The sequence below is a fragment of the Phaseolus vulgaris genome, unplaced genomic scaffold, assembly GCF_000499845.2.
Source record: "Phaseolus vulgaris cultivar G19833 unplaced genomic scaffold, P. vulgaris v2.0 scaffold_21, whole genome shotgun sequence".
Lineage (NCBI taxonomy): Eukaryota > Viridiplantae > Streptophyta > Magnoliopsida > Fabales > Fabaceae > Phaseolus > Phaseolus vulgaris.
This window is the reverse complement of record NW_027174090.1, coordinates 424,401-438,270: the sequence shown is the minus strand read 5'-3', so window position 1 is coordinate 438,270 and position 13,870 is coordinate 424,401. Positions and strand designations below refer to the sequence as shown.

The following is a 13,870-nucleotide window of genomic DNA, read 5'->3' as shown; positions in this document are numbered from 1 at the left end:
CTACGTTTAGCGACGCCTCACCTTGGCAATGCCTCATCTTGGCGACGCCTGACGCTGCCTTGAGTCTTTGTCTTTTATTTCTTTAACCTTTGGTCTTACACTTTGAGTGGGAGGAGAAAAAACTGAGACAAAGTTTTCTTGAACTTCTTTTTTACTTGGGTGACCTCATTAAAAAACCCCCGAGAGGGAAAAAGAGTGTCCCCTTTACAACTCGTATTTCGTTACTCATAACTTAACTGAAATAAAATTTCAAATTGGCCGCGTTCCAACTGCGTGGAATGGGACCTCCTTCCAAAGTCTCTAGATTGTATGAACCATTCCCCTTGGCTTTGGTGACTCTGAAGGGTCCGGTCCTTTTGGGAGATAACTTATTCTCTAGCTCATATGGGTGAGCCTTCCTCATGACTAAGTCACCAACCTGAAATTGCCGCGGCTTCACCTTGGAGCTATACTGTCGCTCCACTCTTCTCTTCACTGCCTCAGCCTTTATTCTTTCTTCCTCCCTGGCTTCGTCTAGTAAGTCTAGGTTCACTCGCCTTTCTTCATTGGACTCTTCAGCCACAAAATTCTGGTAACGTGGCGAGCTCTCGTGGATCTCGACTGGAATCATCGCGTCTGACCCATATACTAGATTGAAAGGCGTTTCCATGGTGGCAGATTGGGGTGTGGTGTGGTACGTCCATACGATCCTCGACACTTCTTATGGCCACGCCCCTTTAGCTTTCTCTAATCTTCTCTTCAGCCCTCTCAGCAAAACTCTATTTGTTGACTCTACTTGTCCATTCGTCTGGGGGTGTTTGACTGATGCGAACACCTGCTTGATGCCTACCTCTGCGAACAGGTTTCTCAACTGTTGGCTTGCAAACTGGGTGCCATTGTTGGACACCAGCCGCCTAGGCACACCAAAGCGACACACGATGTTCTTCCAAACAAAGTGTTGCACCTTGTGCGCAGTAATCTGGGCCACGGGCTCCGCCTCTATCCACTTGGTGAAGTATTCAATGGCGACGATCAGGTACTTCATCTGTCTTATCGCCAGTGGGAACGGGCCTAGGATGTCAATTCCCCACGTATGAAAGGGCCATGGACTATATATGGATCTCAGCTCCTCTGGCAGCGCCTTGTGCCAATCAGCGTGCGTCTGACACTGCTTGCAACGCTGGGCTTGTCGCACGCAATCCTCTGTCACCGTTGGCCAGTAGAAGCCGGCACATACCACTTTAGAAGCTAAAGACCTTCCCCCCACGTGGCTCCCGCAAATACCTTCGTGGAGTTCAGCCATTATCCTGGTGCACTCATCGCCGCTTACGCACGTCAGGATGGGGTGTGTGAACCCGTGTCTGAACAATATCCCGTTTACCAGGGTATATCTTGCAGCGTTCCTCTTAATCTTCTAGCCTTCTTTTGGTTCCGCTGGGAGAATCCCATCCGCCAGGTATCGCCTGTATGGCGTCATCCAAGTGTCTCCCTCGGCCAAAGTATATACATGCGTATGCTTTCTGATGGAGGAGGGCCAAGCACATCTAGCCAAGGAAGCCAAAGCCCAAACCTTGAAGAGCGTCTAGACCAAGGGGAGCGTCTAGCTCCAAGGAATGAGCGTCTAGGACGTGAAGAAGGGAGGCTACCCATGGAGCGTTTAGATGTGGAACTAGACCGGCTAGGTCCTCTCACAAGGTCAATGGCTAAGCATGTTCAAGCACAAGTAGATGAAGCCACGGATGGAAGAGAGAAAGCCTTGTATATGTTGCATAAAGGCCCAATAGGGGTACTTAGTAGATAGAGTAGTGTAGAAAGCACATTTGAGTGAAACATTCTAGAAGCTTGCTATGTGTGACCGGTCATAGCACATGTGCCTATGATTTGCATTTCATTTGGTTTACATTTCATTAGGTATTAGCTTAAGAATCACGGCCATCTAGCTTATAAATAGGGAGGCCTTCTCTTTGTATTTCCAAGTTTATTGTGAGTAAAGTTATGCTGCCATTTTGTGCCAAACTTTGCTTCTCCCTAGAATCTTAGGCTCTAAACTTCAATTCCTTCATCTTTTCCCTTGGGCTGGCCGAACCACCCAATACCCACACTTAACATGCACCTACAAGATCAACACCACTCTTAGGAGGATCTTGCTCACCTCATCCATTGCTTCCGCCCCTTTGCTCTACTTTGATTCAAGAAGAACTTCATGAAAATGCCATCATTTGGTATCATGAGCTTTGGTTCTTCAAGATGAGTAGCTCTTGGTCTTTTCAATTTTAGTTCTTCTTTATTTCATATTGTCATTTATTTTCCGTACTTGTCTTGCTGTTTTTACTTTTTCATTTGTTTGGTGTGCTTTGTGGAAGATCCAACCGAAGCACTCTTGTTCAATTGATCTTGAACAAGTTCTTGTGCAAATTGTGATAGGATTCCATACACCTTTGAGTTGCTATTTTCTTTTAGGCTTTTGAGTCTTTATTGCTTTCATTATTTGGTTCATATTATGCTTTGAGTCTTTAATTTTCTGAATCTATACATGTTTTGTCAAGTCATGTTCATCCATATTGTCAACAGTTCATAGTAGTCCTTTTATTTGGCTTGATTGTTTCTTGATTTTGGGTCTCTTTAATTGCTTGAATCTGCTGTTCTTTGATCTTTTAGTGCCTTTTTTAATTGTAGTTTGAGTTCATATTGTGTTTAGTTCCTACACAATTCTATTTCACAAATTTCCATTGTGTCTAAACTTTGGTATCTTGCTGTTTTTGTTTCCAGTTTTCAGATTCCCCTGTTTTCACCTTCTCTGTTTTGATCCCGAAAAATATTTCCACTCATAGGAAAATTTTGATTCTCTGGAATATGCAAGTTTAAAGTGTTATAGAAAGGACAAAAAAGAATTAGATCAAAAGAAGCAACAGAAAAAAAATGATAAATCTTTTAAAATCAGAGTGCAAATCTGAGGCGCTCCAGCTGGCCTAACTGAACACCAAAATTGCAAAATTTATTAAAAAAAAATGGTGCATGATTTTTGAGTGATTCCAAAGCCAGATTTTAGATAAGATCCTGAATATCTTGCATATCAAATTTTAGAGTCAAATTTTAAAAATACAGCTCAGCATAAATTGGGGAACAAACACGTTTCTGGCCCACAACATTTTCCAGTGGTGCTGTTTTTTTTTTTTTATTTGGTCATCTAATCTAGTGCCTTTCTTTAGGAATTCTTTTGTGTGCCAACCTTTAATTGAGTACCTTTTATTTGTTTGCTTTAATTTCTTGACTCTCTTTCTAGTTGTCATAATCTAAATCCTTTTGGTGGTACTGTTTTATTCAATTTAATTGTTTCTTGCTTTTGTTCTTTGATCTCTAATTTGGGTGCTGGAATTTCTTCTCTCCCTTGGTGCTTATGTGAATTGAAACTTGACTTGGTTAAGGTTTAGCCCTTTGATAGGTGCTGGAAATTGGAGAATTAAGACCATCATTCTAAGGAGAAGGCAAAGCCAAAGCCGAAACAAGCATTCTTGAAAAACACTACAAACACTTGGAGGATCAACAAGCATAGACAACAAGGAAGTGCACTAACCAAAAAGAGGATCAACAAAGGGAGCTTTCTTAATTCCTTTGCAACTTGGTTTATTGTTAATTACCCTTTTAATTACGTTTTAAACGGTGAGTGTGTCTTCAAGGGCTCCAAGTGTCCAAGAAGCCTCACCTAGGGCCGAATAGTATAACATTCTTGTTTAGTAATTGTTACTTGTTTGTATTTGCTTTTCTATTGCTTTAGTATTGACGCTTTGCATGGTTAGTTTTTGTTTAAATTTGTGTTAAACCGACTAGTTTTGTTGAATAGATAGCTTACATTGTTTTCTTGCATTTATTTCTCAACTTATTGATGTTCTAAGTGTTTCACTAAGAGAAAGTCTTGTGTGAAGATTTTGGAGGATAGTTTTTGGCAAGGAAAAGGCTTGGTACTTAAGTAGTCCTTTGTGACTCACCTCCCTTACCTGGAAAACTACCTTCTTTAACTTTCCTAAACTTTCTCAAAGTAAAACACCTATATACACCAAGTTTTAGCCATGTCTTCTTCTTCTCACTCTCCAAAGTCTATTGAAAGTGAAGTAAAATCTTTGAAAACTCTTTTGAAAGAAGTATCACAAGCGGTACAATTAATTTCTTTTAGACAATTGGAGAATGAGAACAAAATCAATGAGTTGGCTAAAGCTCAAGAAGAGAAATCACAAAACTCACAAAAATAAAAAAAAACTCATGCATCCCATTCTAAAAGTAATGAGACTCTAGGGGAGGGAAGCCTTACAATTAATGACTACTACTAACCACCCCCTAGAAGGAATAGGCAAAGGGAGCAAGAGGTGCCAAGGGAAACTAGAGTAGACCTACCTCATTTTCATGGAAAAGAAAATGTAGAAATCTATCTAGATTGGGAGATGAAGGTAGAGCAACTCTTTGCTTGCCATAGGGTAAGTGAGGAACGTAAAGTACCCTTAGCCGCCCTTAGCTTCCAAGGGAATGCCATGTATTGGTGGACCTCTCTCGAAAGAGAAAGGCGTCTTCATAGGGAACCTCCCATTACATATTGGAATGACCTTAGGGGAGCCCTAAGACGCCGACACATACCTTCCTACTACCATAGGGAGTTGATGGACAAGCTCCAAAGACTCCAACAAAGAAACATGAGTGTGGAAGAGTATAGACAAAAAATGGAGCTCTACATGATGAGAGCCACATTAGAGAAGAGGAGGATACCACAATAGCTAGGTTCCTTAGTGGCCTATCACTTGAGATAAGAGATAGAGTGGAGCTCTTACCTTATCAAGACTTGAATGATTTGGTTCAACTTTGCATTAAAGTTGAGCAACAAATTTTACGCAAAACATCAAGTCAAAAGGTGAGCCCTTACTCTAACTTTTATCCCAAGAAAGAGTTTAGAAGGGAGGGTAGTACATCCAAAGAAAAACCAAAAGAACCTACCAAACCTTTTACCAAAGAAACCTCCACCCCACCCATCCGAGCTAGAAATGTGAAATGTTTCAAGTGCTATGGTAGAGGGCATGTGCAAGCACAATGTCCAAACCAAAGGACTTTGTTTCTTAAGGGTGTAGACGAGTACACTAGTGGCGAGGATGAGCCTAGTGAGAGAGAGGAGGGGGGAGATGATGAGAGGGTAGCTCCACTAGAGGGAGAATTGCTTATGATTAGGAGAACCCTCAACAATCACCCTAGCACATCCATTGAAACAGAAAGAGAGAACATATTTCATACAAGATGCAATGTTTTAGAAAACATATGCTCTCTCATTGTGGATAGTGGGTCTAGTTGCAATTGTTGTAGTGCTAGGATGGTTGAGAAGCTTAAGCTACAAGTAGTTCCTCCCCCAAAACCTTATAAACTTCAATGGCTTAATGAAAATGGGGAACTACATGTAGACAAGCAAGTGGAAATCAAGTTTTCCATAGGGAACTACAAAGATAAGGTTTTATGTGATGTAGTGCCTATGGAAGCTTGCCATATTTTATTAGGGAGACCATGGCAATTTGATAAGAAAACCATGCATGATGGTCTCACTAACGAAATTTCCTTCACCCATAAGTATAAAAAGTTTGTACTTAGTCCTTTACCACACTCTCAAGTGGTAAAAGACCAAATACAAATGAAACAAAAGAGGGATGAGGAAAACAAAAAAAAAAAAGAGCGCTAGAAAAAGAGAAAATCCTTAGGGATAGGAAGGTGTGGGAGAAGAGTGTTCCTTCCCACAAGATTGGTCAACAAGAGAAGCCCCTTGAAAACGTTTTTGAAAACTTGCTTCTTGTTGAACAACCAAGCCTTATCTTTTGTAAAGGAGCACTTACATACACTGCCACAAGTAGTGATCTTAAGACTTTACCTCCTCAAATAGAAAATCTTTTAAGTGAATTTGAAGATCTATTCTCCCATGAGGGGCCCATTGGGCTTCCTCCTCTTAGAGGGATAGAACATCAAATTGACTTCATTCCGGGGGCAAGCCTACCAAATAGGCTTGCTTATAGAACCAACCCCGAGGAAACAAAGGAGATAGAGTCACAAGTTCAAGACTTGTTGGAGAAGGGTTGGGTTCAAAAGAGCCTAAGCCCTTGTGCTGTACCTGTCTAGTTGGTGCCCAAAAAGGATGGAAAATGGCGCATGTGTTGTGATTGTCGAGCAATCAACAACATCACCATCAAGTATAGGCATCCAATCCCAAGGCTTGACGATATGCTTGATGAATTGCATGGGTCAACTCTATTCTCCAAAATTGACCTTAAAAGTGGATATCACCAAATTCGAATCAAGGAGGGTGATGAGTGGAAAACCGCTTTTAAGACCAAATTTGGATTATATGAGTGGTTGGTGATGCCCTTTGGGCTTACTAATGCCCCAAGCACATTCATGAGGCTTATGAATCACACCTTGAGGGATTGTATAGGTAAATATGTAGTAGTTTATTTTGATGATATCTTAGTATATAGTAAAACCCTAGAAGACCATCTAAGTCACCTTAGGGAAGTTCTTCTAGTGCTTAGGAAAAATAGCCTTTTTGCAAATAGGGATAAGTGTACCTTTTGTGTAGATAGTGTAGTTTTCTTAGGCTTCATAGTAAACAAAAAGGGGGTGCATGTAGATCCCGAGAAAATCAAAGCCATCCGCGAGTGGCCAACTCCACAAAATGTAAGTGATGTAAGAAGTTTTCATGGGTTAGCTAGCTTCTATAGAAGGTTTGTGCCTAATTTTCCTAGTCTAGCTTCTCCTTTGAATGAACTTGTTAAAAAAGATGTTGCATTTTGTTGGAATGAAAAGCATGAGCAAGCCTTTCAAAGGCTCAAAGCTCAACTCACCAATGCACCCATTCTATCTCTTCCAAATTTTTCCAAAACTTTTGAGATAGAGTGTGATGCATCGGGGGTAGGCATAGGTGCGGTTTTGTTGCAAGGTGGACACCCCATTGCTTATTTTAGTGAAAAACTCCATGGTGCCACCCTCAACTACCCCACCTATGACAAAGAGCTCTATACTCTTGTGCGAGCCCTAAAGACTTGGGAACACTACCTTGTGTCCAAAGAATTTGTCATCCATAGTGATCACGAGTCTTTAAAATATTTAAAGGGCCAACACAAGCTCAACAAGAGACATGCTAAATGGATGGAATTTCTTGAACAATTTCCAAACGGCATGGATGTAATCAAATACAAGAAAGGAAGCACCAATATAGTGGCCGATGCTCTTTCAAGACGGCATACACTCTTTTCAAAATTGGGTGCCCAAATTCTTGGATTTGACCACATAAGAGAGCTTTACCAAGAAGATCAAGAACTTTCATCCATCTATGCCCAATGTCTACATAGAGCGCAAGGAGGTTACTATGTGTCCGAGGGATATCTTTTTAAAGAGGGAAAACTTTGCATTCCCCAAGGAACACATAGGAAACTTCTTGTCAAAGAATCACATGAGGGAGGACTCATGGGCCATTTTGGAGTTGATAAGACTCTAGATCTTTTAAAAGCAAAATTTTGTTGGCCGCACATGAGGAAAGATGTCCAACGACATTGTTCTAGATGCATCTCATGTTTAAAAGCAAAGTCTAGAACAATGCCGCATGGACTCTACACCCCTTTGCCGATTGCAAATGCTCCTTGGGAAGACATTAGCATGGATTTCATCTTAGGACTTCCTAGGACTGCAAGAAGCCATGACTCTATCTTTGTGGTAGTGGACCGTTTTAGCAAAATGTCCCATTTTATTCCATGCCACAAAGTAGATGATGCTCAAAATATTTCTAAACTCTTCTTTAGAGAAGTGGTGAGACTCCATGGTCTTCCTAGAAGTATAGTGTCCGATAGAGATCCCAAGTTTATAAGCCACTTTTGGAAAACTCTTTGGGGTAAACTTGGAACAAGACTACAATTTTCAACTTCTTGTCATCCTCAAACGGATGGGCAAACCGAAGTAGTCAATAGATCTCTTGGCACTATGCTTAGGGCTATCATGAAGGGCAGCCCCAAATCTTGGGATGAGTACCTTCCCCACATTGAATTTGCTTACAATAGAGTAGTTCACAAGACTACTAATGCTTCTCCTTTTGAAGTAGTATATGGTTTTAATCCTCTCACACCTATGGATTTGATACCCCTTCCTAATCCACAAGATTTTATGCATAAGGAAGGAGTAATCAAAGCTGATTTTGTAAAGAAAATGCACGAGAAGATTAAACTCCAAATACAACAACAAAATGAGAAGTACACAAAATACAACAATAAAGGGAAGAGAGAAATAATTTTTGAGGTAGGAGACTTAGTTTGGCTTCACCTTCGCAAAGATAGATTTCCAACTCAAAGGAAGTCCAAACTAAGTCCCCGAGGTGATGGACCCTTCCAAGTCCTCAAGCGAGTCAACAACAATGCATATAAATTGGACCTACCTCTTGAATATGGAGTACATGACACTTTTAATGTAATTGATCTTTCTCCATTTGTAGGTACCAATGACGATGACGAGCTGGATTTGAGGACAAATCCTTTCCAAGGGAGAGGGGATGATGGAGGAGGGCCAAGCACATCTAGCCAAGGAAGCCAAAGCCCAAACCATGAAGAGCGTCTAGACCAAGGGGAGCGTCTAGCTCCAAGGAATGAGCGTCTAGGACGTGAAGAAGGGAGGCTACCCATGGAGCGTCTAGAGTTGGAACTAGACCGTCTAGGTCCTCTCACAAGGTCAATGGCTAAGCATGTTCAAGCACAAGTAGATGAAGCCACGGATGGAAGAGAGAAAGCCTTGTATATGTTGCATAAAGGCCCAATAGGGGTACTTAGTAGATAAAGTAGTGTAGAAAGCACATTTGAGTGAAACATTCTAGAAGCTTGCTATGTGTGACCGGTCATAGCACATGTGCCTATGATTTGCATTTCATTTGGTTTACATTTCATTAGGTATTAGCTTAAGAATCACGACCATCTAGCTTATAAATAGGGAGGCCTTCTCTTTGTATTTCCAAGTTTATTGTGAGTAAAGTTATGCTGCCATTTTGTGCCAAACTTTGCTTCTCCCTAGAATCCTAGGCTCTAAACTTCAATTCCTTCATCTTTTCCCTTGGGCTGGCCGAACCACCCAATACCCACACTTAACATGCACCTACAAGATCAACACCACTCTTAGGAGGATCTTGCTCACCTCATCCATTGCTTCCGCCCCTTTGCTCTACTTTGATTCAAGAAGAACTTCATGAAAATGCCATCACTTTCCTTCCTCGGGTGCGTCCGCGTATGTGCTGATGCGAGGTGTCTTCATCGTATCTTGAGTCAAAGAACGATGACTCCTCGATCTTGCTCTTGCTGTACCAATATGGAGGACGTCCACCATTTATCTTCCACGAATTTCCGTGGAGCTTTGAGCGTCTCTTGGATCACTGTCCTCTGTCTGCCCCCCTTGCCTGTGCTGGCCAGCTTGGCAAGCAGGTCAGCTCTGGCATTCTGCTCCCTTGGGACATGTACTAGTTCAAGAGCATTGAATGCTCCCCTTAGCAGCTGGACATACCTCAGCTACGCCACCATTTGTGGGTCCTTAGCCTGAAATTCTCCCGAGACTTGCTCTATGATCAGCTGTGAATCACTCTTTACCAAGAGGTTCTGCGCACCCATTTCTTTGGCCAGGAGCATCCCTGCTATCAGTGCCTCGTACTCAGCTTGGTTATTGCTCGCTTTAAAAGCGAAGCGTAGAGCTTGCTCGATTAGCAAGCCATTAGGTCCTTCCAAGACTATTCCTGCTCCACTTCCTTGTTGGTTGGACGAACCATCGACCGAGAGCGACCACTTCGATCCTGAGTCCGCCTCTTGGTCGCCTCTGGGTGATAGCTCTGCAACGAAGTCCGCATATACTTGACCTTTGATAGATCCTCTGGGCTCGTACCGGATATCAAAATCTGACAGCTCCACTGCCCAGTGAACCATCCTTCCAGCAACGTCAGGTTTCTGCAGTACCTTTTGGATGGGAAAGTTCGTCATCACCACTACTGTAAAACTGTGAAAGTAGTGGCGGAGCCTCCTGGCCGAGAATACCACGGCCAATGCTGCCTTCTCCAGCGACTGATACCTCGTCTCCGGGCCTTGCAAGGCTTTACTCACAAAATAGATGGGCCTCTGTACTTGGTCCTGCTCCTGGACTAGTACAGAACTGATGGCCCGCTCTGTTACTGCAAAGTATACTCGGAGGGGCACGCCTGCCACTGGTTTGCAAAGCACTGGTGGTGTCGCCAAGTACTCTTTCAACTTGAGGAATGCTGTTTCACACTCGTCAGTCCACGCAAAGCGGCTATTTCTCTTGAGGCACTAGAAATAGGGGTGTCCCTTCTCTCCTCCTGCAGAAACGAACCTTGATAATGCTGCCATTCGCCCTGTCAGTTGTTGCACTTCCTTCACTGATGTTGGGCTCCTCATAGCGATGATGGTTGCGCACTTATCAGGGTTTGCCTCAATTCCCTTCTCCGTAAGCATGAAGCCTAAAAACTTTCCCGCCTCAACCCCAAAAACACACTTCTCAGGGTTCAGCTTGAGGCGATACTTTGAGATGGTGGCAAACAACTCTTCCAGATCTGTTGTATGTTGCCTCCTATCGCGCGAAGCTACCATCATGTCATCCACGTAGGCTTGTACGTTCCTCCCTAACATGGGCGCCAGGACCTTGTCCATTAACCTGTGGTAGGTGTCGCATGCATTCTTTAACCCGAACGACATCACTTTGTAGCAGTAGCTACATGTCTCTGTCATGAATGCTGTTTTACCCTCGTCCCTCGGGTGCATCTTGATCTGATTATACCCCGAAAAAGCGTCCAAAAAGGTCAGCATCTCGCAACCCGAGGCACTATCCAACAGGGCGTCAATGCTGGGTAGTGGATATGAATCCTTGGGGCACGCCTTATTCAAGTCTGTGAAGTCCACACACATCCTCCACTTCCCGTTTGCTTTCTTCACCAGAACGACGTTGGCCAGCCACTCGAGGTATTGGATTTCCCGGATGTGACCAGCATTCAACAACTTCTGTGTCTCTTCCTTTACCACGAGGCGCCTTTCTTCGTTAAACTTTCTCCTCCTCTGTCGCACAGGGCGAACCGTGGCGTCCATGCTAAGGTGGTGGCATAAAAAGTCAGGGTCGATGCCCGGCATGTCTGAGGAGGACCACACAAAAGCATCTAAGTGGCGTGAAATCACCTCCGCCACTTCGTCCTGTTCCTCTTAGCTCAACAAACGCCCCAGCTTGAACGTTTTGCCGCCGATCTGTCTCTCCGCCACATTGGCCGCCGGTTGGTCTCTGCTATATTCTTTTGGGGGCGTCGCCTCGTAGTGCTCTCTAGGCGACGCCTCTTCTACAGGCGAAGCGTCGTCATGCCTCTCCTCTGTGCGCGTGTCTGCTTCAGGCGTCGCCCCTACAGGTGCGGCCTCGCTAGGCGTTGACCCCTCATTCGAGGGTTCTACTTCCATCGTTGTGTCTGAACTCGATGGATGTTCGAATACCATGAACACATCTCTCTTTGTCTTTAAACTGTTTTCATAGCATTTTCGTGCTTCTTCTTGATCTGACTTGATGACGATCAGCCTGCCACTGAGATCCGACAACTTCATCTTCATGTGGCGCGTGGAGGATACTGCTCTCGGCCTATTCAATGCCGGTCTTCCCAATAGGATGTTGTAAGCCGAATTGGCATTTACAACTAAGTATCGAATGCTTTCAGTACGTGAGGCCGCTCCATCTGTGAATGTCGTCCTCAACTCCTCAACTCCAAGTAGCCACGTACTTCCACCTGGTTGTCAGCAAACCCATACAAGCACCCGGTGTAGGGTCTCAAAAGGTCGGGGGACAACCGTAGCTTGTTGAATATCGACCAGAACATAACGTCTGCAGAGCTTCCCTGGTCGACTAGAACCCTGTGCACCTTCCTTCCAGCCGTGACAACCGAAATGACCAAGGGGTCATTGTGAACACGAGGTCTGACTCCCACGGGTTGCCTGAGATTTTTTCGTCAATCGAATTTACTCCCCTCGCATATTTCTTGCGTTGGGATGCAGTGGGTCCCCCTCCCAAAAAACCACCAGAAATGGTGTGAACTTCGTCGTGGACCGACATCTCATGCGCTTGATCCTCCGCTGGTTCTGGCAGGGCTACGGTCGTGGCGGGTTCAGTGAGATAATCCTTCAAGAACCCGCTTTTTACTAACTCGTCCAACTGGTACCCCAGCGATAGGCAGTTGTTGATATGGTGACCGAAAGCTTCGTGGAACTCACACCAAGAGTCCTTGCGAGGCCCCAACACCTTGTCAGACTTCACTGGTCGCCTCAATCTTTCGGCTATATTAGGTACGACGATCAGGTCCTTCAACTCCACCACGAAGTCGTACCTTGTTGGTCTGGCCCTTTCCTTGGCCGGACGATTTCCTCCCGCTTGACCCCTGGGTTGGGGTTTTCTCGCCTCGTAGGGGCGTCTCCCTTCCTGATTCTTCCTTCCCGTCGTGGTCTTATTGACCTTGACGGGTTGAGCCCGTGTTTGTGCCCACGGGCGTGTGGGTGCGACACTCGTGCGCTTCTCACACACCTCTCCCTCAGAGGCAATATGCTCCACTGCGCGACGCCTTATTTCAGCGAAGGTCCTGGGACGATTGCGAATGATGGACTCGCAAAAGGGGCCAGGGCATATGCCTTTCCTGAACGCGTACACGATCATGGGTTCTTCCGTAGTACCAACCTTCACTACTTGAGCCCCGAAACGGTTGATGTACTCCTTCAAAGTCTCACCCTGATATTGTTTCACGTCAAACAGATCATACGAAACGGGCGGTGGGGCCCTGTTCGCTAGGTATTTCTCCCTAAAGAACTGCGATAGCTGCGCGAAGGAGGAGATATGGCCATCTGGAAGGCTAATGAACCAGTCCATGGCCATTCCCATCAAGGTGCCCATGAAAAGCTTGCATCGTACGGCGTCGGAGATGCCTACTAGCACCATCTGCGTGTGGAACGCGGTGAGATGTGCTTTGGGATCCTCCATCCCTGTGAAGATCAACTTGGGCCCTGCAAATGTATTAGGGACCAATGCCTCCAGGATCTCTTGCGAGAATGGTGTGGAAAACTCCCTTGGGGGGGGGGGGGGGTGAGACGTTCGGTCTCACCTGGGTCGCGTTGCCCTTGGTTGTTGCGCAACCCGCGATGCAATTCCTCGTTTGTGCGATGGAGCTCTTCATTTCTCGCCTGAGAGGCCGCAAGATCCGCCTGCATGCGTTCTTGCTCCGCCCTTGATTCCGCCATTTCATCCTGCAGTCCCTGCACCATGGCCATGACTTGCTGCATGGTCATTTCCTCGCTCGTAGCGCGCTGGACCTTGTCTCGTGGCCCTCATTCTTCAACGTTTTCTCTGAATTTCTCCTGTTGTTATGGTAGCTCTGATAAACTCTCTGGAATTGTCGAACTGAAACTTGTGATGGGAAGGATGTTTTAAATCGGCCCCACGGTGGGCGCCAAATGTTCCTGCCGGTTGACCTGGGTACGTCTTTCTGTGCAACCTTGCCCGTCTGCTAGTCACACCCTTTTCTGGTAATCTGTGAACACCTGCAAAGAAGTGAACAAATGGGCGCCCTAGCGGCCGTTTGCACTCCGACGCTCAAGTCAGCTAACAAGAAACACCAAAACTCTGCACCTTCGTATCGGAGCACCGTGAAAGGCACTCTGAAGGTGGTAAAGAACTGTATATTGTGTGCTGTTTTCTAGTTCTGGCAAACAATCCTTCTCTAGTCCCTTGTGCGTAGCCTGAGGGCTCGAGCAAGCAACTAGCGTGTGTTCTGGGAAAATTTTGCCAAAAGTCCGATCCCTGATTCCAACGTCTCAAGCTCCCTTTA

General features: G+C 44.9%; 2 protein-coding genes across 2 annotated transcripts; both read right to left on the bottom strand.

Annotated features, from left to right (window-relative positions):
* Positions 1-232: 232 nt before the first annotated feature.
* LOC137817227 (uncharacterized) lies at positions 233-610 on the bottom strand. Its single transcript, XM_068620476.1, has one exon. It carries the CDS (start codon positions 608-610, stop codon positions 233-235), a length of 378 nt encoding a protein of 125 aa, XP_068476577.1.
* A 10,612-nt stretch (positions 611-11,222) lies between these two features.
* On the bottom strand, positions 11,223-13,331 carry LOC137817226 (uncharacterized). The gene is made up of 3 exons (XM_068620475.1): positions 13,148-13,331; positions 11,994-13,049; positions 11,223-11,788 (listed from the first exon to the last, which is right to left on the bottom strand). Exons 1-3 carry the CDS (start codon positions 13,329-13,331, stop codon positions 11,223-11,225), a joined length of 1,806 nt encoding a protein of 601 aa, XP_068476576.1.
* Positions 13,332-13,870: the final 539 nt, after the last annotated feature.